General features: G+C 38.1%; 1 protein-coding gene across 3 annotated transcripts in view; it reads right to left on the bottom strand.

Annotated features, from left to right (window-relative positions):
- Positions 1 to 2,293: 2,293 nt before the first annotated feature.
- CHAF1A (chromatin assembly factor 1 subunit A) overlaps positions 2,294 to 23,883 on the bottom strand; it is a 51,996-nt gene continuing 30,406 nt past the window's right edge. The window contains exons 5-16 of one of the 3 annotated variants that reach the window (XM_072601831.1): positions 22,357 to 22,586; positions 21,930 to 21,990; positions 20,985 to 21,053; positions 20,092 to 20,318; positions 18,754 to 18,925; positions 18,243 to 18,323; positions 17,957 to 18,049; positions 14,255 to 14,513; positions 12,237 to 12,727; positions 10,137 to 10,233; positions 7,224 to 7,353; positions 2,294 to 4,376 (exon numbers count right to left, since the gene is read on the bottom strand). In XM_072601831.1, the coding sequence (XP_072457932.1) occupies positions 7,250 to 7,353; positions 10,137 to 10,233; positions 12,237 to 12,727; positions 14,255 to 14,513; positions 17,957 to 18,049; positions 18,243 to 18,323; positions 18,754 to 18,925; positions 20,092 to 20,318; positions 20,985 to 21,053; positions 21,930 to 21,990; positions 22,357 to 22,586 (1,884 nt within the window). In that variant the 3' untranslated portion in view covers positions 2,294 to 4,376; positions 7,224 to 7,249. Of the gene's footprint in view, positions 4,377 to 6,808; positions 7,354 to 10,136; positions 10,234 to 12,236; positions 12,728 to 14,254; positions 14,514 to 17,956; positions 18,050 to 18,242; positions 18,324 to 18,753; positions 18,926 to 20,091; positions 20,319 to 20,984; positions 21,054 to 21,929; positions 21,991 to 22,356; positions 22,587 to 23,883 lie in introns of those variants that run through there. The other 2 variants (XM_072601830.1, XM_072601832.1) reach the window with 2 other exon arrangements.

The following is a 23,883-nucleotide window of genomic DNA, read 5'->3' as shown; positions in this document are numbered from 1 at the left end:
AGATGGAGACAAGGGCAGAGAGGGATGATAGAAGAGAAAGCAGATTGGTAATAGGGGCAATTAGAATGCTTGGTGTTTGGGGGGGGAGGGGACAGAAGGGGAGAAAATTTGGAACCCAAAATTTTGTTAAAATGAATGTTTAAAGTTAAATAAATAAATTAAAAAAAAACCCCCAAGGGGCATCTTCTACATGAAGCCTTTCTGGATTCCACCCTGCCCCCCAAATATCATGCTCTTCCATGAAATTACCATTCATTTATTTTGTACATACTTACCCATGTATATGTGCATGTTTTCTATGGGATGTAATTTTCTTGAGTGGGCAGTGCCTTTAAATATAACTTTGTATGCCCAGCATCTAGCACAAAGCTTGGCACATAGCAGTTGCTTAATAAAGGTTTATTGATTGACTATAGAGACTCTCTATCACAGACCGGATGATAGTGATCACTTGCCTACAAGATGCCTTCTATTTCCACTTAAGCAACCAAGTTCCTCCTTGATGCTTAGAACCAGGTTCAGAACAGCAGTTCCTTTCCTCATTTCTTTCACCTTTTGAAGGATAAAATCGCCAAGACAGAGTACACATTGATTAGCTGTGCTTCTGGCATAGAGAGCTCCAGCACACACCTGGGAAGGTGGAGATCACCTATCACTAAAACAGTGGGTTTCTCTGTCATGTTTATTATAATGGGTAGCTTCTCTAATACCTGATCCGTTTCTTCCTTAAGTCTAGGCAGTATGCCAAATACTACTGCAAATACTGCTTTTTAACTCTCCCTACACTGATCCTCACCCAAATGCTGTCTCACATGCTAAGCTCTAGCTCCTGGATTTCTTCACATAAGACTCTCTTCTTAACATCCACTACTATTTAGTCAGCTGGGTGGCACAGAAATCAGGAAGAAACATGTTCATATTTGGCCTTGGACATTTGCTTACTAGCTATGCGATGTTGCACAAATTATTTAATCACTCTATGCCTCAGTTCCCCCATCTGTAAAATGGGGCTAAGAATAGCACTTACCTCCCAGTTTTGCTCTGAGGATAAAATACTTATAAAATGCTTTGCAAACCTTAAAAATAGTATACAAATACTAGGTATGATTATTTTATCTAACCTTATCCATGAATAAGACCAATACTTTAGAGCTATGTTTCAATCAAGATTCTCATTCCATACTATCTTTGGTTGTTGTGGATGTCAGGAAGATGAGTCTGATTTCAGGCCGAGTACTCTATCCACTACACCACCTAGCTACCCTATAGTATCAACGATCTAATTAGAAAAACTCATCACGCAGAAGGTTGGTTCCCAGGTAATGATTTTTTTAGCGGGGGGAGGGAGGCCCTCTGCAACTCACAAAAACACCCCACCAGGGTACAAAGGAACTGTGTGACAGAGTCGGAGGAATGAGGAAAGAACCCACGTTAGTAAAAATGACAAATCCCCTATTCTACTACGGTAAATCCCTGAAGGGTTATTGAAATTTATAGGGCTAGTTTGATTCTATCCTAAAAGACTCCAAGATTGTTTTTGATATTCTCATCCATGCATCCCTCAATTTCTTCTGTCACTTTCTTGGTTGCTATTAGTGTGACCTTTAAAGTTATCTTATTTTCCACATAACTGTCTAGGTGAAGGCAGCACATCTAATTGCTTAAAGGGCCTTTCTACTTGCTTCTAAGATTTCAACCCCAGTAGAGATCAATTGTCTCCAAACTTTTACAATGCTTCCCTATCAGCAAAATTATTTTGAGCATGTACCACCTATACATATCAATATGTATTTGTTATACTATAATTATAATGTACTAACAAGACAACATATAGAAAAAAGATAGGATAAAATTATATTTTGAAAATAAATTGTACAAAAAATCTTTTTGCTCTCACTAAATGTTATTAATCATGATATTGTAGAAAGCAATGTGATTGAGTATGTTCTATTTTTTAATTTTTTTGGTTTAACACTCTGATATAGCAATTCATAGGTGTGGTTCCAAGCTCAGTGTATCTTAATAAATTTTTAACAGTTTGTCATTGTTGGAAAAAAGACACTTCACAAAGACCCAAATCCAAAAGGATTAAGTTGACTAAATATTGATGCACATTTTTTAATCCTACTTACCAATTATGCAAAAATTTTTGTTGAAATTTGGCTAGTAAATTTCTATATTACCAATCAGCCATTCTGGCAAATGAACTGGAAGGTGTTCCAATTTTATATTTCTAACAAATGGGTTCAAAACTCAATGAAACCATTAATTTAAGAAATTCTAAATAGTTTATAACATTCAGTTTCCAAGTTTTTAAAGTGCACAAATGTGAAAGTTCTTGTAAGTAACATGTGTTTACATCATTTTCAGCAACTCAGAGGGGAAACGGTGAACATCTGTGGAGGAAAGGGTAGTCAACAGTGTCAGATGCTGCAGAGAGGTTAAGAATGATGAAGACTGAGAACAGGCTGTCAGACTTGGCAATTAAAAGATCACTGGTAACTTCGAAAAGAACAATTTTTTTGGTTGAGCAAAAGAGTCAAAGACGTTGAGACTGGAAGGATGGTGTTTCCCTTGGAGACAGAGAATTTCAGAAAAGGGGGTAGGGTTGGGAGGAGGAAAAAAATGATGTCATGACATTTGTAAAGCCACCTATGGCTGCTCACCCTGGGCTACTTTTTCCCCTCAAAAATGGTGTGTGTGTTTTCACGTGGTGCATAAGTCTTGGCTTTTCAGATACTTCCCAGGTGTGTGTGTGTGTGTTCATCCTTCATTGCCAAAGAAGACCATGCCATCAGAGAAATGATGACATGACTTGCTTTGTTTTGAGAGAGGGAGGGCTGTATAGGTCACTAGCCTCACTTCTCCTCCAGAGTCATCTGAATCCTGTGACCAGATATTCATCAGGATGACTGGAGATGACCCACGATGAGGCAATTGGGGTTAAGTGACTTGCCCAAGGTCACACAGCTAGTGAGTGTCAAGTGTCTGAGGTGAGATTTGAACTCAGGTCCTCCTGACTCCTGCACTGGTGCTCTATTCACTGTACCACCTAGCTGCCCCTACTTCCCAGGACTACTGAAGGGCCCCATAGCAGACAAGGTGATCTGGTGGAGGTCCAGGGACACTTTGCCAGTGCAGCAACTCTGGGTATCTGGGTAAGTTAGGCTATCACAGTTATCACTGCTCTGATGCCTATTACAGCCACCTAGGGTAGAAGGAGGTGGAGCTGTAATGAGATAGGGGTGGTGTAGCTGTGTTGGTACGATGTGATCAGCTCATCATCCAATTGGTTGACCACATATATCCCATAAGGGACATGCCTTGGAAGCACTTTGGAGATTACTCTCCTAGATGGTCGAAGCTGCTGTCAGTTTTACGTTGGCACTAGGTTGAATTTATCCAGCAAACTGAGAACTCAGTATCCTTTCACATCACCATGATTGCCTGGGAAGGCAACCAACATTATGTCCATTTTACAAGAGTAGAAAATGAGACACCCTGCACTTGGATATATCGTCTTTAGGTTAAGGTCATTGTCAGGACTTCCTAGACCATCTTTAGTCTTTTATATACAACCTTGTGGATAATCAGTTAAAGGAAGGGAATAAGCATTTACATAGCACCTACTATGTGCCAGGTGCTGTATTAAACACTGTTACAGATATCACGTCCTTTGATCCTCACAACAACCATCCCATTTTACAGTTTCACACAGCTAGTAAGCATCTGAGGCCAGGTCTGAATTCCAGTCTACTTGAATCCAGATTGAGAAGGCTTTTGCAAACAATAGTCTATAACAAACCACATCTTTATAGTCATAACATTGACTTAAAATGTAGAAGATACAAGAGCTATGAAGACAATCCAATTATTAATACCAAACAAGGCATGCCAAAAGTGTCTACAATCACAACAGAGATGTCTGTGAGAAAAATCAAATGGAAAAGGACTTCCCTTTAGATGCAGATGTTTCAGATGCTGTCTGTGAATTGCATTAGGATGATTGCACCAAGCCCCAGAACACTTAACGGGTTGGTCTGGATGAACTATCCACATATGAAAAAAGCACATGGATAAAGAATGCTTATCATCCAGACCAGGATATGCAGTTGGCTGACTGTTTCTATCTTGCACAAACACTGACAATGACCACTATGCTGGACCCTCAGTTGAACCAAAGATCAAGCTGGATTGCCCGTGGGAAAACTGCACAGTGCTTTCAATGATCTCAAAACAAAGGTCTGTCTTTAACAATATTCCTCTGGTGATGCTGGATGGTTGCTGGCTATGGAATACCAGGATCTCTGAAGAAGTGATTGATTCAAAGGTGATTCAAAGGTGAATAGCAGACTATATCACATCAGCAAACAGAACTGTGCAGAAGAAATAACATAAAGGATGTCAGATGTACATCTGGAAAAAGAGATGGGCCAGTCACATAGTGAAAATGAGGAAGGATAACCAATGGACTGACTGAATACTCCATTAATATTTACATACTAGCCAGACATTCAGAAAAAACCCTCTAACAAATTACGGGTCTCCTATGGTAGATCGACAGAAAGACACTGACAAGAAATATACAGGATGGCAAGGCATGATAGGCCTTAGATTTAGAGATGGAAGGGACCTCAGATACCAACTAGTCCAACTCTCTCATTTTATGGATGAGACAACCAAGGATCAGGGAGATTAAGTGACTTCTCAGGGTCACACAGGCAATAAGAGAGGGGGGACAGTTTTTGATCTGCATTGTTAGAGAGAATACCTCTAGAGGTAGGGAAGCTGGCGCCTCTAGGCCACATGTGGCTTGAATCCAAACCTCACAGAACAAATCTCCTTCATAAAAAGATTTGTTCTGTAAAATTTGGACTTGGTCAAAAGGCTGCACTTGAGGACCTAGAGGGACACATGTAGAGGCTGTAGATTCCCTACCCCTGCCTACACTAATGGGATCATAAATCAATCAAAGTATGGAAATATATGTCTCTGTTTTCTTATCTAAAAGAAGAGGATACTACTATTGCTTGCCTTATTTACCTCATGGAGTTATTAGGAAAATCAAATACAAATGCTTTAAGTTTCACAAAAATTCCAGAAATATGGCAAGAACCGTGTGACAAGAACAGCAACGTTATGGTTGGTAAGACACTTGGCACAGATTATTATTTCATTTTTTCCTCACAACACCCCCGTTGGCACAGATGGCAAAAGTGAGGGTTTACACAGGGTCACGCAGTGGCTCAGCATCTGAGGAGGGCATCCACCCCAGTTCTTTCAGTCCGATGCCATATGCCACCCTGCTTCACAACGTAAGCAGCAGCCAATCCCTCCCAATCTAACTATTTTAGCTAAATCAAGGTGGATTTGTTTCTCTACTCACTGTACCGCCTCCATCGAAATACGTAGTCCCACTGAGAACCCTAATGAGCATCAACTGAATCCTTGGGTGAACTGTCACCTTCTTCCTTCCAGGCTTTTCACTGCTAAATCTAAGTCTCACAGCCAAATTGAGAATTTGTCTGGGTGTTAGGTGAGAAGTCTGTCAAGGACAAGGATGCTTTGATGAACAAATTCTCCATATGTTTTTTTTACAATCATCACTGGAGGACATGGGCCTAAAAGGAAAAGTCTAGTAACCAGCTTTTCTGGCTTAGCAAGGAAAGAATCACAGGAATCCCTCTTTCTATAGCACTGGCACATTTCCCAAGCACTTTCCTCACAACCATTCTCTAAGGCAGGCAGCACAACTACTATTAGCCCCATTTTACAGATGAGAAAACTAAGTCTCAGAGAGATGAAATGGCCTGCTTTGGGTCATATAACTTGTAAGGGTGAATTTGGGATCTCTACCTTAACTGTGCAGGAAATGGGGGGGTTGGGGACAAGGAGGGTCCTTTTGGTAATTTCCACACATCTTTAAAAACAGGGCAGATTGCTTTTCCTACTATAATAGCTAACATCTGAGTTGCATAACTATGTGAAGCAGTACAAGTATCATCCCCACTGACAAATATAGAGGCAGTATGGTCTAGTTGACAGAGAACAGACCTGGGGACCAGGAAGGCCTGAGTTCAAGCTATGTGCCATGTCACTGGCTGCCACCCTGGGCACATTGCTTAATCTCTCAGTGATACAGGCAATGCTCCAACACAACAAGATGCAGAGAAGGTACAGTTACAGGGCCAGTGCATAATGCTCAGAGGTAGTCACCACGCCAGGGCCTACACCCTAGTGTCCTGGCTAAATCCAGGGTTACTTTCATTACCTACCCCACAACTGTGGCTTCTAGTTCTGTCTCACACTTCTCAAATAGCTTAACCTTGCCTTCCCAACTTTGCTGCACGTTTTTTGATTACATATATATGGACACCACATATCTTCACCAGTTTTGGGGAGAAAAAGAAAACTGGGCCAGGTGTGGAATCCCCGTTTCCCATAAACTAGCTGTGGGCACCTGAGAGCCTTTCTTCTCTCTGGGCTGCAGTCATCCCAATCAATCCTAGCTGGCCTGCTAGCCTGCCCCCAAGTACTATAAGGAATTCAGGAGCAAGTATCTGCCATCTGTGCAACATGCATGCTTCCCCCAAAGCTGTCAAATTCATCTTTTTTCTTCTCAGGTCCCAAAGCACTTCGAACAAAGCTGGGACAACGATAAACATTCATGACTTTTTTAATTGCTCGGCAAGAATTAAGCTGACATGCCACACCAAAGACAACAGAGGAGGCAGAGTATGTTTCTGTTAATGCCTATCAACCTTATAATTTTTAAAAATTAAATAAAAAAGAGGAAAAAGAGACCAAGTCAGGGCTATAGAATAAAAATTTATACATTTCCACCATTATATCCAGAAGCCCATATTATACACAATTATAAAAAGTCCTTGACAAGGGGCTTTATGCTACTGGGGTTTTTAGGACATTTACAATTCAGTAACAGGCTGCCTTCTATGGCTGGAGAGAAGTTATTTCTCATACAAAATATCAAATTTCAATAATGCTTTATTAAAGACAGATTAATATGCAGTTTGGTTTGCGTGTGTTTTTTTTTGTTTTTACAATTATCAAAGAACTAATCAGTCATTCTATATAAACTTTCAAACCTCCAAAGGGGTTGTGAAGCAGGACAAAGTGCTGTCTTCTCTTTACAAAAGAAATGGGAAGATTTTCAAGTATCTGATACACATTTAAAAATTGTCTAAAGAATTCTACATACATACATTATGGGATTAGTAGGTTTATGGTCTTAAGTTCTGTTAGATGGGCTGACAGGCTGGGGGTCCTCGCTGGATTCCATTTCCATTGCACCATCATCAAACTTAGAATCAAGTCCGCATGGGGATTTAGCCTCTGGAAAAGAAAAGTGAGGTCTCTTTAAATTGGGTTTCTGTCACTCTCAGACAGTAAAGCAGCTATCAACATTCCCCTCCCTTTGGTCATCAGGTTGAAGAGCAATACTAATATTATATAAACTATTTGGAAAAATAAGAGACGAAGTCCTACAAAATTCCTTTTATGAAACAAATGTGGTGCTGGTTCCTAAGTCAGAAAGAGCTAAAACAGAGAAAAATATAGACAAATTTCCCTAATGAATACTGATGCAAAAAATTTAAATAAAATATTAGCGAAGAGATTACAGCAATTTATCATCAGGATAACACAGGGGGGATTTATACTAGGAATCCAAGGCTGGTTCAATATTAGGAAAACTATTGGCATAATTGACCACATCAATAACAAAGCCAATAATTCTATGATTATTTCAATAGATGCAGAAAAAGCTTCTGACAAAATACAGCACCCATTCCCATTAAAAAACACTAAAGAGCATAGGAATAAATAAAGCTTTCCTTAGAATGATAAATAGTATCTACCTAAAACCATCAGCAAGCATTATCTGTAATGGGGATAAAACAGAAGCCTTCCCAATAAGATCAAGGGTCAAACAAGGATGCTCATTATCAGCACTTCTATTCAATATTGTACTAGAAATGTTGGCATTAGCAACGAAAGAAGAAAAAGAAATTGAATGAATTAGAATTAGCCAATGAGAAAACAAACATCCTTTGCAGAAGATATGATGGTATACTTAGAGAATCTACTAAAAAACTGGTTGAAATGATTAACTTTAGCACAGTTGCAGGGTATAAAATAAGCCCACTTAAATCATCAGCATTTCTATATATTACAATAAAGCTCAGCAGCGAGAGATAGAGAAATTCCATTCAAAGTAACTGTAGACAGTATAAAATATTTGGGAGTCTACCTGCCAAGACAAATCCAGTAACTATATGAACACAATTACAAAACACTTTTTCAAACAAAGTCAGATCTAAACAACTGGAAAAATATCCATTGCTCATGGGTAGGCCAAGCTAATATAATAAAAGTGACAATTCTACCGAAATTAATTTACTTATTCAGTGCCATACTAATCAAACTACTAAAAATTATTTTATAGAGCTAGAAAAAATAACAATTCATCTATAAGAACAAAAGGTCAAGAATATCAAGGAAATTAATGAAAAAATGCAAAGGAAGGTGATCTAGTCATACTAAATCTAAAACTATTATAAAGCAGCAATCAAAAAACTATTTGGCTACTGGCTAAGAAATAGACTGGTGGATCAGTGAAATAGGATATAGTTCTAAACAAGTACAGTGATCTACTGTTACAAATTTGATAAACCCAAACATCCCATCTTCTGGGATAAGAACTCACTACTTGACATAAACTTCTGGGGAAAACAGAAAATAATATGACAGAAACTAGGCATAGACCAACATCTCACCCATATGCCAAGATAAGGTCAAAATGAGTACATGATGTAGACATAAAGAGTGATATCATAAGCAAATTAGGAGAGCAAAAATAGTTTATCTGTCAGATCTATGGAGAAGAGAAGAATTTATCACCAAACAAGAGATAGAATAGATTTTGATATGCAAAGTGGATAATTTTGATTACATTAATTAAAAAGGTTTTGTACAAACAAAACCAATGCAACCAAGATTAGAAGGAAAGCAGAAAGATGGAAATTAATTTTTATAGCAAGTGTTTCTGCTAAAGGCCTCATTTCTCAAATATATAGAGAACTAAATCAAATTTGTAAGAATACAAGACATTCCCCAACTGATAAATGGTCAAAGGACAGGAACAATTTTCAGACAAAGAAATCAAAGCTATCTATAGTCATATGAAAAAATGCTCTAAATCACTACTGATCAGAGAAATGCAAATTAAAACAACTTTCGAGGTACCACCTTACATCTATCATAGTGGCGAATATGACAGAAAAGGAAAATGATAAATGTTGGAGAAGATGTGGAAAAAATTGTAACATTAATGCATTGTTGGTGGAGTTGTGAAGTGATCTAAATATTCTGGAGAACAATTATGAACTATGCCCAAAGGGCTATAAAATGGTGTATTTGATTCCTTTGATCCAGTACTGTCAATACTAGGATTATATCCCAAAGAGATCATTAAAAAAGGGAAAAGTATCTACATGTATAAAAATATTTATAGCGGTTATTTTTGTGGTGGCAAAGAACTGGAAATTGAGGGAATGCTCCTCAGCTGGGGAATGGCTGAACAAGTTGTGGTATATGAACGTAATGGACTACTCCTGCACTATAAGATATGAGCAGGAAGACTTTAGAAAAACCTGGAAAAGACTTATATGAATTGATGCTGAGTGAAGTGAGCATTGTACACAGTAACAGCAACACTGCAGGATCATCAGCTATGACTGACTTAGCTCTTCTCAGCAACAAAACAATCCAAGACAATTCTAAATGACTTGACAGAAAACACTATCCACATCATAAGAAAGAACTATGGGGATTAATGCAGATCAAAGCATACTACTTTTTTTTGGTGGCTTTCCCTTTTGTTCTATTTCTTCTTTCACAACATGACTAATGTGGAAATTTTTACATGATATATATAACCTATATCAGATTGCTTGCCATTTTGGGGAGAGGGGATGGAAGGGAAGGTGAAAAAATTTGAAACTCAAAATCTTATAAAAATGAATGTTGAAAACATCTTTACATGTAATTAGAAAAAACAAAATACTAAATATTTACCAAAAAAAAAAAAAATAATAGCTAAAATTTCTAATTCTCACCTCCGCTGACTGGGATATCTATAATCATGCAATCAGTGTCATCCTCCTCCTCTTCTTCAGTGTCTGCCTGGAATCCATCCATTTCCACAGTTTCAACCTAAAGCATCCAATGAGATGTATCTTATAACAGAAACAGCAAAACTGACATAGGAATCATTAAATGCTGGATGGGCAGAACATTTCCTTTTCAATGGAAACAGTAGTCAAGAAAAGGAACATGTGAGGAAAACATTGTTATTTACAGAAACTAAAAATTTTAGTGAAGTGTGGCAAAATGATAACTGGGTCTCCAGTCAAAAGACCAGGGTTTGAATCTTAGCTTGGCTACAACTCAGCTTTGTGACTATGGACACACTACTCTACTTCTATAAGCTTCAGTTTCTTCACCTATAAAATAAGAGGGTTGGACTAGATGATCTTTAAAGACCCAGCTTTATCTATGACCCTATGACCCTGTCTACCCATTATTACCCAAGGTTCTCTCCATTCCACAATTAGTCATGAGAGTAGTCCTTCATGAGGGAAGTAGTATTACACATAATGGTTACAGGATTTAAATTTTGATTGGCCTAAAAGCACAATAATTGTTCTACTTTTTTTTAACATTAAAAAATCTTGACAGAGATCATGGGCTTCTCATCAGACCTAAACTTTATAACTTTCTAAGAATCTGGTGCTTGAATGGGTAGACAGGGTCATGGCATCATCATAGGTTTATTACAAAGTCATGTTACTGATACTCAATTTTTAGAGAAACTGATTATACTCTTCTATTTCCCCTTTGCACAATATGGTTTTTGTGTATTTTTTCATTTAGAGAATAACTGGCCTTTGCTGATTATCATACTTTGATTAGTTTTGCATATAGGAACACTAAAACTGATAGAATCAGAGAAAAGGTGGCAAAGAATAATAACCAAAACCACCTTACTGTGTTTATGAATCTCCTCCCAGTTCCCTCCCTCCACCAAAAAAGGTATACAACTGCTTTTAGGTGGATTTAACACAGGCATTAAAGGTTATGGTAAACTTTAAGTACATGTTGAGTTCAGACTTCTTATGGAAAAATTTTATATGTATGTTTACCATGAAAGTACTATGACTAACTTTTAAACAAATGGATCAGAATTTACACATGGATTGATGGTTCTCCCTTCAAGGCTACCCCATCTAACAATATTGCCACTGCTCAAAACAAGAGGAACTCCTATTTTGGAATTGCCTTTGGAGTATGTAGGACATGCTTGAGCCTTCTTAATGATATCAACTCTCCAGTTTTTGAGGGTACATTTCATTTCTAGAAACAGCCAATAGTATTTAGAGCTAAGTTTTGTGAAGCTGAGGAAGGAAAATGTTTGTAATACAATATACTGGAATCTGTCCAGATGATAGCTACCAGGTTGGTGAAGACTGAAGAGGATGATGGCATCATAAAGACTGATAGAAGGAGTGTGTTTAGCTTTCAGAAGATTTAGGTGGGTGGAAGATAATGAAGGATTATACTTGTTTTCTTGGAGGCAGAATTCAGTTCACTATAAGGAAAAATTCCCCCGAACTAGATCTGCCCATAAACACGAGCTGCCCTGTAAGGAAATAATGAGTTCTCCATCAGTAGAGTCTTACATTTGTTGGAGATGCTGTAGAATGGATGCCTGTTCAGGTATGGGTTGAATTAGATGACCTCAGAGGTCAATTCAATATTGAGACTCTTCAATTCTGAAAAACCTGACTTGCCATATGGACTGATTCATGTTTAGCTAATCAGTTTTTAGTGTAGTGGGAACAGTATTGGAATGACAGTCTGAAATTGAGTTTAGGAACACAAAAAGATAAAGTTTTCACAGATATCTAGGACCTTTAACCTTCCAATTAATAATCCCTTATAAGGAATAATTTCTGAAAATTCAAAAGCAAGATCCTTTCCCCCTTACAGGACATCAAGAGCCTATCTTTATTTGTCTTTTCAAGCCCTGCCTCCAGTGTCAATCCCCAAAGCTTTATTCAGTACCCATGTATGATGCATATATTATATTAGTAATTGTTGTTCTCCTTCTTCTTTTGGGGAGAAGATGATCAGGATGCTCCCAAGGGAACTCTCACCTGTTCTTCATGCCTTGGCTTCTTCATGAAATGAGTGATGGACATACTGCCTGTCTTCTTTCTCTTTAGTGAGACTGGGGTAGTCTGTGTGGGCCCCAAGCTTAGCCCACTGCCATTGTCCTCTTTAGTAGCAGATGGGACCTGAGTGATGTAGTTCCATTGGCAAGGCACAGGTAAGTGCTCTTGGTCAAAACTCTTGAGCACCTCCAAGTGAACATACCAACACATTCTGAAATCTGGTCTCTTCTCATACACTGAGTTCTCAGAAATAATCCGCTTTAGTCTAGCTTTGGAAGGTATAGCAGCATCATCATTAGCAGTAGGAGTCTGTGGCCGAGAGGTACTTGGACTTGTAGGGCTAGCTGTGCCACTATCAGGACTGCCAGTGCCCTTACTAAACAATCCTTGGCGGCAGCACTCCTGGAATTCTTGAATGATCACTTTACTTCCATTCACATTCCCATGCAATAATGGGAGTAACTGTTCCAAGACTGGTAAGGAGAAAAAAAACCAAAATATATAATGAATGGCAGTAAAACACAATATGCATGAATTGGGGCCCCACTTGTAGGACTGTGATGGATAATTACTTTTTAGCTTAAGATTTTGTGCAGAGTGGAAAAAAACACCATGTTTAGAGCCTGGGTCTGAGTCATGAATCAGTTACTTACTAGTTGTGCATCCAAGAACAACTTAATCTCTCTAGGTCTCATTTTCTTCAGAACATGAGGATATTATTTGCCCTGTCTACCTTTACAGTGTTACTATGAGGCAAATACTTTGTAAATAGTTCAACAATTTATAAATGTAAGTTATAATTACTGTTATTCTGCAGCTGAAAGAAATCTGTAGAAAAAGCACAGAAACTTCACTGCTAAAAAATTTAAGACTGAAATCACACATTTGCGAAATTCAAACTTATTATCTCTTATTCGAATGCCCAAAATAAACCAGAGAGACACTATAGATGAACATTGAAGTGTAGCTTGACATAGTGGAAAGGGGTTGAACTTTGGGTCAGCGGCATCCTGGGTTTAAATCCCACTTCTGACACTTACTAGCTATGTAATTATGGACAGGTCTCACCTTCTTCAAAAAGATCTTTACTGCCCCCTCTCCCCACTAGGGACTTCCCTTTGGGATAATCTCCCATTTTTAATGTATATATCTCATATGTACATAGCTATTTGCACATTATCTCCTCATTTGACAATGAGTTCCTTACAAGCAGGGATTGTGTTTTTGCTTTTCTTTCTATCCCCAGCTCTTAGCACAGTGCCTGGACATAGTAGGCACTAGATAAACACTTGTTGGCTTGACATGTTGTCTCTTCCATACAATGGAAGCTCCTTGAGAACCCTGATTATTTCATTTTTATCCACAGTGTCCATCATTTGACAATGATTGGTTCACTAGGTTGACTGTTTGCTGAGTAACTGTCACCAGTCAGTCCCTAGCTACTCCTGGGCCTTTTCCAATGAGTTCCATATCAGTGTGAAAAACGCAGAGCATTTGGGCTGAAGTCTTCTCCCACTATCAATATGACTTTGGATAAGTCACTTCCTGTCTCTGATTCTCGGTTTCCTTATCTATAAAATATAGCTCCATATATTTGTACAAGGTGTCTTCTATGCCTGAACATACTACCTCAACTCTACCTCAACATCTTCTGCTTTCTTAAGACTCAAGTGCTACCTTCTCTGTGAAGCCCTCCATGGTTTCCTGATTTTAATTAAAATTCATTCCTTCCTCAAATTACTTTTGTCTACTATTTGTATCAATGCTATATTCTCCTAATAAGATAAAAGCTTCCTGAAGGCAGAGACTGTTTGCTTGTCTTTATATCCCAGCATTTGGTATAATGGCTAATACCAAGTAGGTACTGAATAAAATGTGTTGTTCTGAACTGGACTTAATGATTTCTAATATTCTTTACAACTCTAAGTCCTATAACCATAGGATTCTGGGTAAATGGGAAGATCTTCTCATGCCACCCCCACCCTAAACTCAGAGCTTACTCTGTCGGTCCCTTTTTTCTCTTTTGTTGGCCTTCGGTGTGTGCTCCTCCTCTGGAATGACTGTGTCCAGAATACAAGCTGTGAACTGCTGCAACACCTTTAGCTCTGAACTGGCATTAATGTTCTTCTCGCCTTCCCAGATGCAGCCAATTTTCACTGGCTGGAGCACACGGAACCTCTTCCCCTTGGCTAACAACTCATCCCATTCCTTTGCCTTCAGCTTTTGACGAACCTTGTGATTTTCTGAATCTGCACCCTCCTGCAAACCAAGAGACAGAGACATGGTCTAATATTTCAACCTTAACTAGAGCTCTTTTTAAGAAAAGGATTGCTTGGTGTAGTGTTAAGTGTAGCAACCACTATCTATCTTATATTTATTCTTAATTTCAGGCCCTTGTTGACTCCTATGAGAAGTTTACTTCTTTCAAAACTAAAGAAAAGCAGAGTCAAGATCAAGGTGGTGGAATAGCAGAAAAAAGTACAGTCTAGTTCTCTAACCATACCTATTTCATGAAGATTTAGAAAACAGACTAGACTGAATTTTGATTGGAAATTCAAGAAAAAAAATTTGGCTTAGGAAGATAAACACAGAGGACTGGGTCTGGCCAGAAATATGACATACATGGAGCACTCCCATCCCGTAGGACTGAAAGAGGACTAAGAATGGGCACTGGGTAGCAACCTCCCAAGCAGGAAGAGATGCCAGAGAATCAATGAACTAGCACAAGATGCAGGAATGAGCGGTATCTGGCAACTCTCACTACTCAATTCCAATTCACAGATCTAGGGCAGACTGACGAATGATGAACTTATGCCTAGGTGGAAGGAAGGAGTAATCACGGTGGGGAGCCCTACCTACATACAGAGTGAGGAACAAGTTCAGAATCAGTGACCCTGAACTTGCAAAGCCTCCAACCAAGCTAATAATGACTGGGTCCAGCAGTGGTCTACTGAAACTTCTAACCAAGGACAAAATGACAGATTCAAACCTGGGCCAGGAACTTGTAGAGCTCAGACCTGAAGGGCAATGACTAGACTTTACCCCTGGATCACATCACTTTGGAAGCACTGAAAGCTTGTAGGTTTCACTGAGTTGTGAAAAGGAGCAGAAGGTCACAAGATTGAAGCTCAGCCCAGACAATTCCCCAGAAGTGCAGAGAGTCCAACCCTAACATAAAGTGTAAAGTCAAGAAGTAGACTAGAAGAATCAGCAAACAAATAAAGAGCCCCACCATAAAGAACCATTGTGGCAACAGGAAAGCTCAAGACACAAATCCAGAAAAGAATGACTTAAATCATCTAAAAGCAAAGCCTCAAAGAAAAATGCAGCTTGGGTACAAATCCAGCCAGAATTCCTGGAAGAGCTACAGTTTAGAAAAGAGCTAAAAATTATTTTTAAAACTAAATGAAGAGTGGTAGAGGAAAAAATGGGCAAAAGAGAGGTAGGTAAGAAAAATGTGAAAAGAGAATTAACAGCTTGGAACAAGGAGTATTCAAAATCTTGCCCAAGATGATAAGCTCCGAGGGCAAAGAGTATCTTTTGCTTTCTTTTGTATCCCCAGTGCTTAGCACAGTGCCCGACACTTAGCAGACACTTAATAAATGTTTATTGATTGAAAATTAGAATTGACCAAATAGAAGCTAATGATTCAATGAGAAATCAAGAAATATAAAAGTCAAAGTACTGAAAAAAATGGAGGAAAAACATGAGGCATCATAGCAAAACAAACTCTGTACCCATCACCACCTGAAAGAAACCCAAAAATAAAAATTCCCGGGAATATTATAGCCAAAAGTCAGAGCTCCCAGATCAAAGAAAAAAATACTGCAAGCATCCAGAAAGAATCTGAGTATTAAGGAGCCACAGTCAGGATCACACAAAATTTAATAGCCATTACTATAAGGGAGTGGAGAGATTGGAAAATGATACTGGAGAAGGCCAAAAATCAGTCTTACAACCAAGAATAACTTATGCATTGAAACTGAGTCTAATCTTACAAGGGGGGAAATGAACCTTTAATGAGATAGAGGACTTCCAAGCCTTCCAGATGAAAAGTCCAGTATTGAGTTGAAATTAAAAGAACACTGGCCCCTTCTTTCCTTGATCAGGATTATACTAGTAAGTCTGACCAGTTTCTTGAGGATCAGAATTCTGAGTAACAACAAAGTTATGAACATGTGAGATTAGAAGAAGAGATGGTAATTAAAAATAAGGAAGCTTGGAAGATGGATCTATTTATAAGGGAAAGAAAATACGTTTTCCTTTAGACATGGTGAACTTGAAATGTTCATGGTACATCAAATTTGAAATGGACAGTAGGCAGCTGGAGTTTAGAAAGAGAAAAGGACTGAATACATAGATCTGTAAGTCATCATATAATTAAACTCATGGAAGCTGATAAGATCACATGAAAGAATACAGAGAGAGAAAAGAGAAGGCAGATTAGGACAAAGTATAATCCCTACCTTATTTTTCAGTTTAAGAAAGTAAATTGCTCAAGGTCATACAACTAAAAATCAGTAATTAAACTAGAACTAGAATCCAAATCATACAACTCCTGAGTAAGGACCCTTCCTATTATGCCATGCTACCTCCTCTAATTTATTTTTCATCATTTTTAGAAAATGAAAGCTGGAAACTGTAGGACCACTGATTCTGATGTTCAGTGGATCTTCATTTGTATTGCAATTATAAATTTAAATACAGAAATCAGAATTTACTTTCAGAATTTTGTGACTCTTGAGATGGCTCAGATGAAGTACAACCAAAATGGGAAATTGATGGCCAAATTTACCCCGGAAAATAATTTTGAGCTGAACCTTTACATAGTCATCACTAAAATGAATACTATTGTAACATAAGAAATTATAAAAGGGACAATTCAGAGAAACTGGGAGGAAATTGTATTAACTGATTCAGAGTGAAGTGAGAACACTAATTTATGCAATAATAGGAATATCATAAAGATAAACAACTTTGAAAGACTTGAGAATGCTGATTAATGCAATGACTAACCATAATTTTAAAGGATTCGTAATGAAACATTCTACCTACATTTGAAAGAGAGGCCATAGACAAATGTATCTTCCAAGGCAACATTCACAGCACACATGTGACTACGAATATGTTGACATAGTTCTGAATCACAAAGTATAACAAACTCTCCATAAAAATGGCAGAAGAAAAACATTTACTCAGACACCAGAGAGCCAAATCCATCATAGTAACCAAGAAGTCAATATAGAATGGCACTGCAGAGGACAAAGCCATTCCCAATGGTTTCATAGCCCCCCTTCCCACAAACACTCAAGAGCCTAGCTGTCTGCTTGCCTGTGTCCTCTCCTCCCTCCATCAACTCCCTCCCAGTTCTGCTCCACCCTTCATATTCCACCCATTCAGCAAGCTCCTCCCATCACATGTGACTTAGGTTTCTATGTGATTTAAGCAGGTCACATGGGCCTATTAATGAATGAGAAAAATCTTCCCATTTAAGTTACCATAACAACCAACAGAGCAGATAGACATATAATTATGTCTAACAATGGAATTTGATTTGTTTAAATATTAGTATCTGTTAAAAAGGTTTTATTTTCTTTCTTTTTCAATGGAGGGAGGTGGAAAGGAGAGGAAATTTTTTGTTAAAGAAATTTTTTCAAAATTTCAAACCCCAAAGTTATCACTAATAATTATTACAAACTTACTTCAGTCACTCCTTCATCCTCAGATAGGTATCCATGAGGTACAAAAAAGCCATCATCATCATCTTCATCCTCACCCCCTTCATCCTCATCATCCTAAGGAGGAAAAAATAATTTTAAGTTCATTTTTTTGGTACAATGGGCCTTTTCCAAAACTGAAGGAGGAAACACCACTTACTGTTTTAGGCAAAAAGGAGAGATAGGCATGAATCTCATTAAAGCAAGTTAGAGTGATTTTGAACCTGTCTCCTGAAAGCCAATTCTTCTCAATTTCCAGAGCTGTTCTTACCTCTTCACTATGAGAAAGGGACTCTCCTGGTTCTTCTTCTTCCCACTCCTCATCACTATCTATTTCATAGTCCAAGAGCTTCTAAAAGAAAAATGAACCAATGTCAATGAACTGAGTACTTCGCCCTAAGAGTTATCTTAGATAACCAGCACTTTGTTTAGTAATCAATGCCCTACGTATTACAGCTATGCATGTTGGTATCTTATACCCATACTAGACTTAAAGCTTTCTGAAGACAGGGATCATAGGATTGTAGATTGAAAGCTATAAAGAATCATGTCTTCTCTAAATTTTACAAATTAATCACCATGAGAACAGTACTGTGTTTAGTAGGTGATAAACATTTGTTTTGTTGTAGAGTGGAAGAGAATAGAAAAGAGAAACTAAAACATCTAAAAAATCAAAGAAACTTCTAACAAGACCAAATAAGGTAGCAAGATACACACACACACACACACACACACACACACACACAAAATGTGAACAACAAATAACTTCAGAAACTACTTACAGTATCTTTAGACCAGGGGTTTCGCGGACGGATGGTCGAGCTCTTCTTGTTCCAGGTACCCCAGTATGCAGGGCGATGGTTCTCAGAAAACTGTAGGAGCTTCATCCTGCCAAATTTCTTCCTTTCAGGAACATCACTGACTTTGCCGCTCTCCACTATGACTACATCACTGCTGAGTGAAAGACTGAATTGAGAAATTCATCACATACAAAACTGGTGCTTTGGAGAGGCCCTGACCATCATTTAAGAGGCAAGAACCTCCTTTGAAGTAAATAAACTATAATAATTCTAAAAAGATTTGCCTCAGTTAGAAAAGTACAAACATCTACAACTAAAGACAAAGTGTCTGTATAGCACAATGCCCTAAGAGACACAAACATACATGTAAATAGTATAGTAAAAACCAAAAAGGGGGGGGAGGGGAGTTACTGCAGAGAAAAGGCTTAGTTTTTTTCAATAAGCTGAATTATGTGCCAGAAAACTGAAAAAAGATGAATGTCTTTTCTCTAGATATTTTTGAAACAAGAGCTGTCTGCTAAGAGAGACTGATGAACTAGCAAGCTAGCATAGGCTTTATAATTATCAGTGTTTCCTAGATGAAGAAATGCTATTTGATCAACAGTCTCAAAGGAACATTGCCCTTTCTGCCATAAACACACAGGACATTTTTATAGAATCACAAAAAATCAGAACTGGAAGGGGCAAGTCATTAAGTCCAACCCCTGAGGTTCCAGATGAGGAAACCAAGGCTCAGAAAGATTAAATAACTTGCCACAACATTGTGGGAGAGGTGCTATTATTGTTCTCATTTTACAGATGAGGAAATCAAAATCCATAGAGAGTAAGTGACTTGCCCAAGATTCCACTGCTTGTGAGGTCTGAGGTCAGATTCGAGTGCAGGGCCTCCTAACTCCAAATACAGCATGTACCCACCATGATGCCCTGCTTCTCTAGACTACTTAAGCCAACACCCTCTTATTTTAGAGTGAAGGAAGCAGAGCTCTAGAGATTAAGCAATTTATCCCTGGATAATAAAATCATTTCACTCTCAAATTGCAGATGAGAAAAATGAGAATCAAAGAAGTAAAATAAAATGACTTGCCCAGGGTCACAGAATAAAAATTAAGACCACTGCTAATTCTATTACATTACACTGTCTCTAAGCCGACTCACATAGTTACAGAGATAGACACTGAACTCAAGAACAGAAGACCTGTTCCAATACCATGCAACCTGTCAATAGTAGCAGAGCTATAATTAGACTCCCAGCTCAGCACCACATTACAGTGAATTCATAAATAAGAAATGAAAACAGACAGCTGTCTCCCCGATACTAACCTGTTGACAGTGTTAGGACTTGGGGCATAAGGCAAGGTGGGTCCAGATTTGTGAGGTTCCCGGCATTTGAGATCTTTCAGAAAATTTAATTCAGAATTTTGGTCCTTAAGAAGTTGGTCGAACTGCTCAGATAGGTCTTGATCAAAAACCACTCGACAGAGAGGGGCAAGGACCATGTTCTCTTTAATTTCAAAGGGAGCAAACTTCCCACAAGAGCCAGCAAGGGTCTGAAATTAAGAATAAATCTAAAATTGAAATAGCTGATGCAACACATCTTACTATATCAAACACCCTTTTAAAAAAAGATTATAGCTCAAGTATTTGGAATGAATGCTAAAGCCTAACAAGGTCACCCCTTGAATGACCTCTTAACATAAACATTAATATCAATAATTAATGTGCACATCTCTTCAGTACTATTTTTCAGTATCAGTCTGACTGCAAATTTTAGTAGTAATTTAAATAAAGAAGTGTATGATGTTTCTATGCTTGGAACTTCAAATGACATTTAAGCATCTACATGGATTAATGATATTGTCTCATACTGTTTTATCTTTCTTTCACATATTAGTGTAGTCCTCCCAGCTATAAGCCGTAAATGTAGGAATTATCTTTTCTAATGTTTGTGGGGCATCTATTACAGTCCTGTGAATTTAATAAACACTTAAGATTCTAAATATTTGTGAAGTGATTACCTTGCCATTTTTGTCTCTTTGAATAGACAAATGAATAATAGACCACTTCTTCTGAATCTGGAGAAATGAAATCTCTGTAGCCAGAGATCACATAATGATGAAGTAAAATTTGGTTGTTTAAGAAGATACCATTCATATTAAAAACAAAAAAGCTAATGAAACAAGAAAAAGCTGAAAGTGAAAGAACAAGTTTCTCACCTTGGGGGCTTGTGGGGTCTTTGGTTTCTGAAAGAACCTGGTGATTTCTGCCTTCTCCGCTTTAATGCGCTGTAGTTAATAAAAGATGAAACAAGGTAAGGTGGTATGTCTCTCCATATCCATTCTACCATTCACACAGGTGCCAAAATAATTTTCCTAATGGAAAGGTCTGACCATATTCGCCTGCTCAAAAAATTTTAGTGACTCTGTTGCTGACAGAAGCGTCACAGACCCTAACAAGATAGTTATGCTACTGGTATCTTTTGACTAAGAAAATACATGGTGAGTCAATAAACACTTACTAAGCACCTACCATGTGCTTAAGGCAAAAAGCAAAAGACAAGGGACAACCAAAGAAAATGCCTGGAGTTAAGAGATGGAGTGTTGTACACACAACAAAAAGCAAGGAAGCCAGTGTAACTGGATAGCAATGTACATGGGAGTGAGTAAGGTATAAGAATACTTGAAGAATCAAGAAGGGATGAGTGAGGGAGGGTATGAAGAATTTCAAATGCTAAACAGAGAATTTTATGTTTGGTCCTGGAGGTAACAGAGAACCAATGGAGTTTTTTGAAGAGGGCTGGAGGTGTGACAGTCAGATTTGTGCTTTAAGATCACTCTGGCAGCTGAGAGATGGACTGCAGAGGGGAAAAACTTGCAACAGGGAGACCCACTAGCAGACTATTGTAATAGACCAAGTATGAGATATAAGAGTAAGAGAAGAGCCAAAGATGACACCTAGATTATAAGACTGGTTGAATGGGAGGACTGTAATAGAGAAGTTAGTTAAAGAGAAGTTATTTTGGGGAAAAAAGAATGAGTTCTGTTTGGACATGTTGAGGTTATGGTGTCTATATCCAGTTCAAGATGTCCAACAGGCAGTTGGAGACGTGAGAGAAATTAGGGCTGCACAGGTAGACTTGAGCATTAAGAACAATTATTTACCTTTTCCTCCTCTTTTAACCGTTTCTCCTCTTCCTTCTTTCTTTTCTCTTCAAGTTTAGCCCTATGAGGAAAACATGATTTCTTTTTTTTTAAAATAGACACACAAGGTAACACTGTAACCCTGTAAAGAGCAGTTTACAAGCAAGGTGATCAGGAGGGCCAAGGACAGACAACAGCCTCAGCTTGATGGAGGGAAACAGAGTTCAATGGAGCATGAGACGATTTCTCAGTCCTTTCACAAATGGAAACTCAATTTATATCCCAAAGTAAAGAAAAGGGAAGCCTGTAAGCAAAATCAATCTAGTTTTGCCTTCTTAATCCTAGGGTGGTGGGTATCTCCCAATAATGGACATCACAGAATTTAAATACAAAGAATATGGAAATCAGTTCCTGTCAGTCTAGTATCAGAGGGAAGAATACCACCTACTCGAGTGCTTCCTGTCTCTCCTTCCGTTTTTCTTCTTTGAGTCTCAGTTTTTCCGCCTTCTCTTTCTCATCTTTCTCCCTCTTCTCTCTCCTTTCCTTCTCTTTAAGTTCTTTCTCTTCCTCTTTCTTCTTCTTGGCTTCCTCCTTGGCTCGCTTGGCCTCTTCTTTCAGCTTCTCTTTTTCTTCCTTTTCTGCCTGTAACTTTAGCTGCTTGTCCAAACGTTCCTTATCCTATAGCCAAATGACATTCAACAGATGAGCTTCAAATATCAGACAAAAAGATCTGAAGTGAAAACCCAAAAGACCAACGTGTTTTAATAGAGGGAAGGAAAAGTTAATATCTAAGAAAAAGACTCCTCTTCCACTGATACCTTCACAGACAGAAACAGACACCCCCATCAACACCATCAATTTTCCTCCTATTTTGAAAGCAGATTTAAAATAATATTGCATATGGTTCTGCTTTTTACTCTTTCAATTAAAATACATAAGTAAAATGGGGCTCCTTTAAAAAATTAGGCCATCAGCACTTTTCCTGGTCAGGCCATCCTACTAAGGAAGTACTATGAAGTACTCTACCTCCTTTGGTTAGGTTTAAAGAACTCATGGTAGAACCCTGGACAAATAACTTCCCTTTTATATGCCTCAACTTCTTCATCTGTAAAATGAGCGTAACAATCTATGAACTACTAAACTCAAAGGATTATTGTGTCAAAAGCACTACAGGGCAGAAAAGTAAGTGCCATCAATACATTAGAATGGTATATGAAAACTTTGTCTCTCCTCCCTGGGTATTTTCCACAGTCTAGAGAGCAGTATTTACTGTACTTTCTTTAGAGCAGAGGGAAGGTAGCATTCTGCTGGGATTTTTTTTAATGCTTTGAAACATCAGAAATATGTTATAAAATATATAAAAAGAAACTAACACCACCACCACCTTAAAAAACATTTCTTAGATTGTGAAAAGTGTTAACTGCTAAATTAAGAAAAAAAGGAAAAAGAGAAAACTACCAGGTTTCTGAGAGCACAGTAAGTTCAGTAAAAAAACAGGTATAAAGTGTTTATTTTTGTATTAGTGGAAAGTGTACAGGATTTGGACTCAGAAAATCAAAATTTGCTCTACCATTTACAGGTCATGCCACTGTGAATAAATAATTTTGCAATTTAGTTTCCTCATCTATAAAACAGGAGAAACAATTCTTTCTCTTTACTTAAATTTCGTTGTCAGAAATACATATAATTGGAAACTAAAGTTCTGTGGGTCCATAAGCTAACAGGATCAAATTAAAAGGACAGATGTTGTCTTAGAAGAGACATCCATTTTACAAATAAGGAAATGGAGGCCCAGAGAAGTCAAACAGACTTGCCTAAGATCATATAGAGTAGCACGGATGGAATTCAAACCCTGGTCTTCTAACTCTAACTTCTACTCTAAATACATACTGCTACATCACACTGCTTTTAATCATGTAAAAAATCAACAGCCAGAAAGTGAGCCCAGTGGAGTTCTTAATCCTGTTTGTGTCAT

Source organism: Notamacropus eugenii, chromosome 4 (assembly GCF_028372415.1).
Source record: "Notamacropus eugenii isolate mMacEug1 chromosome 4, mMacEug1.pri_v2, whole genome shotgun sequence".
Lineage (NCBI taxonomy): Eukaryota > Metazoa > Chordata > Mammalia > Diprotodontia > Macropodidae > Notamacropus > Notamacropus eugenii.
This window is presented reverse-complemented; position numbering and strand designations above follow the sequence as displayed.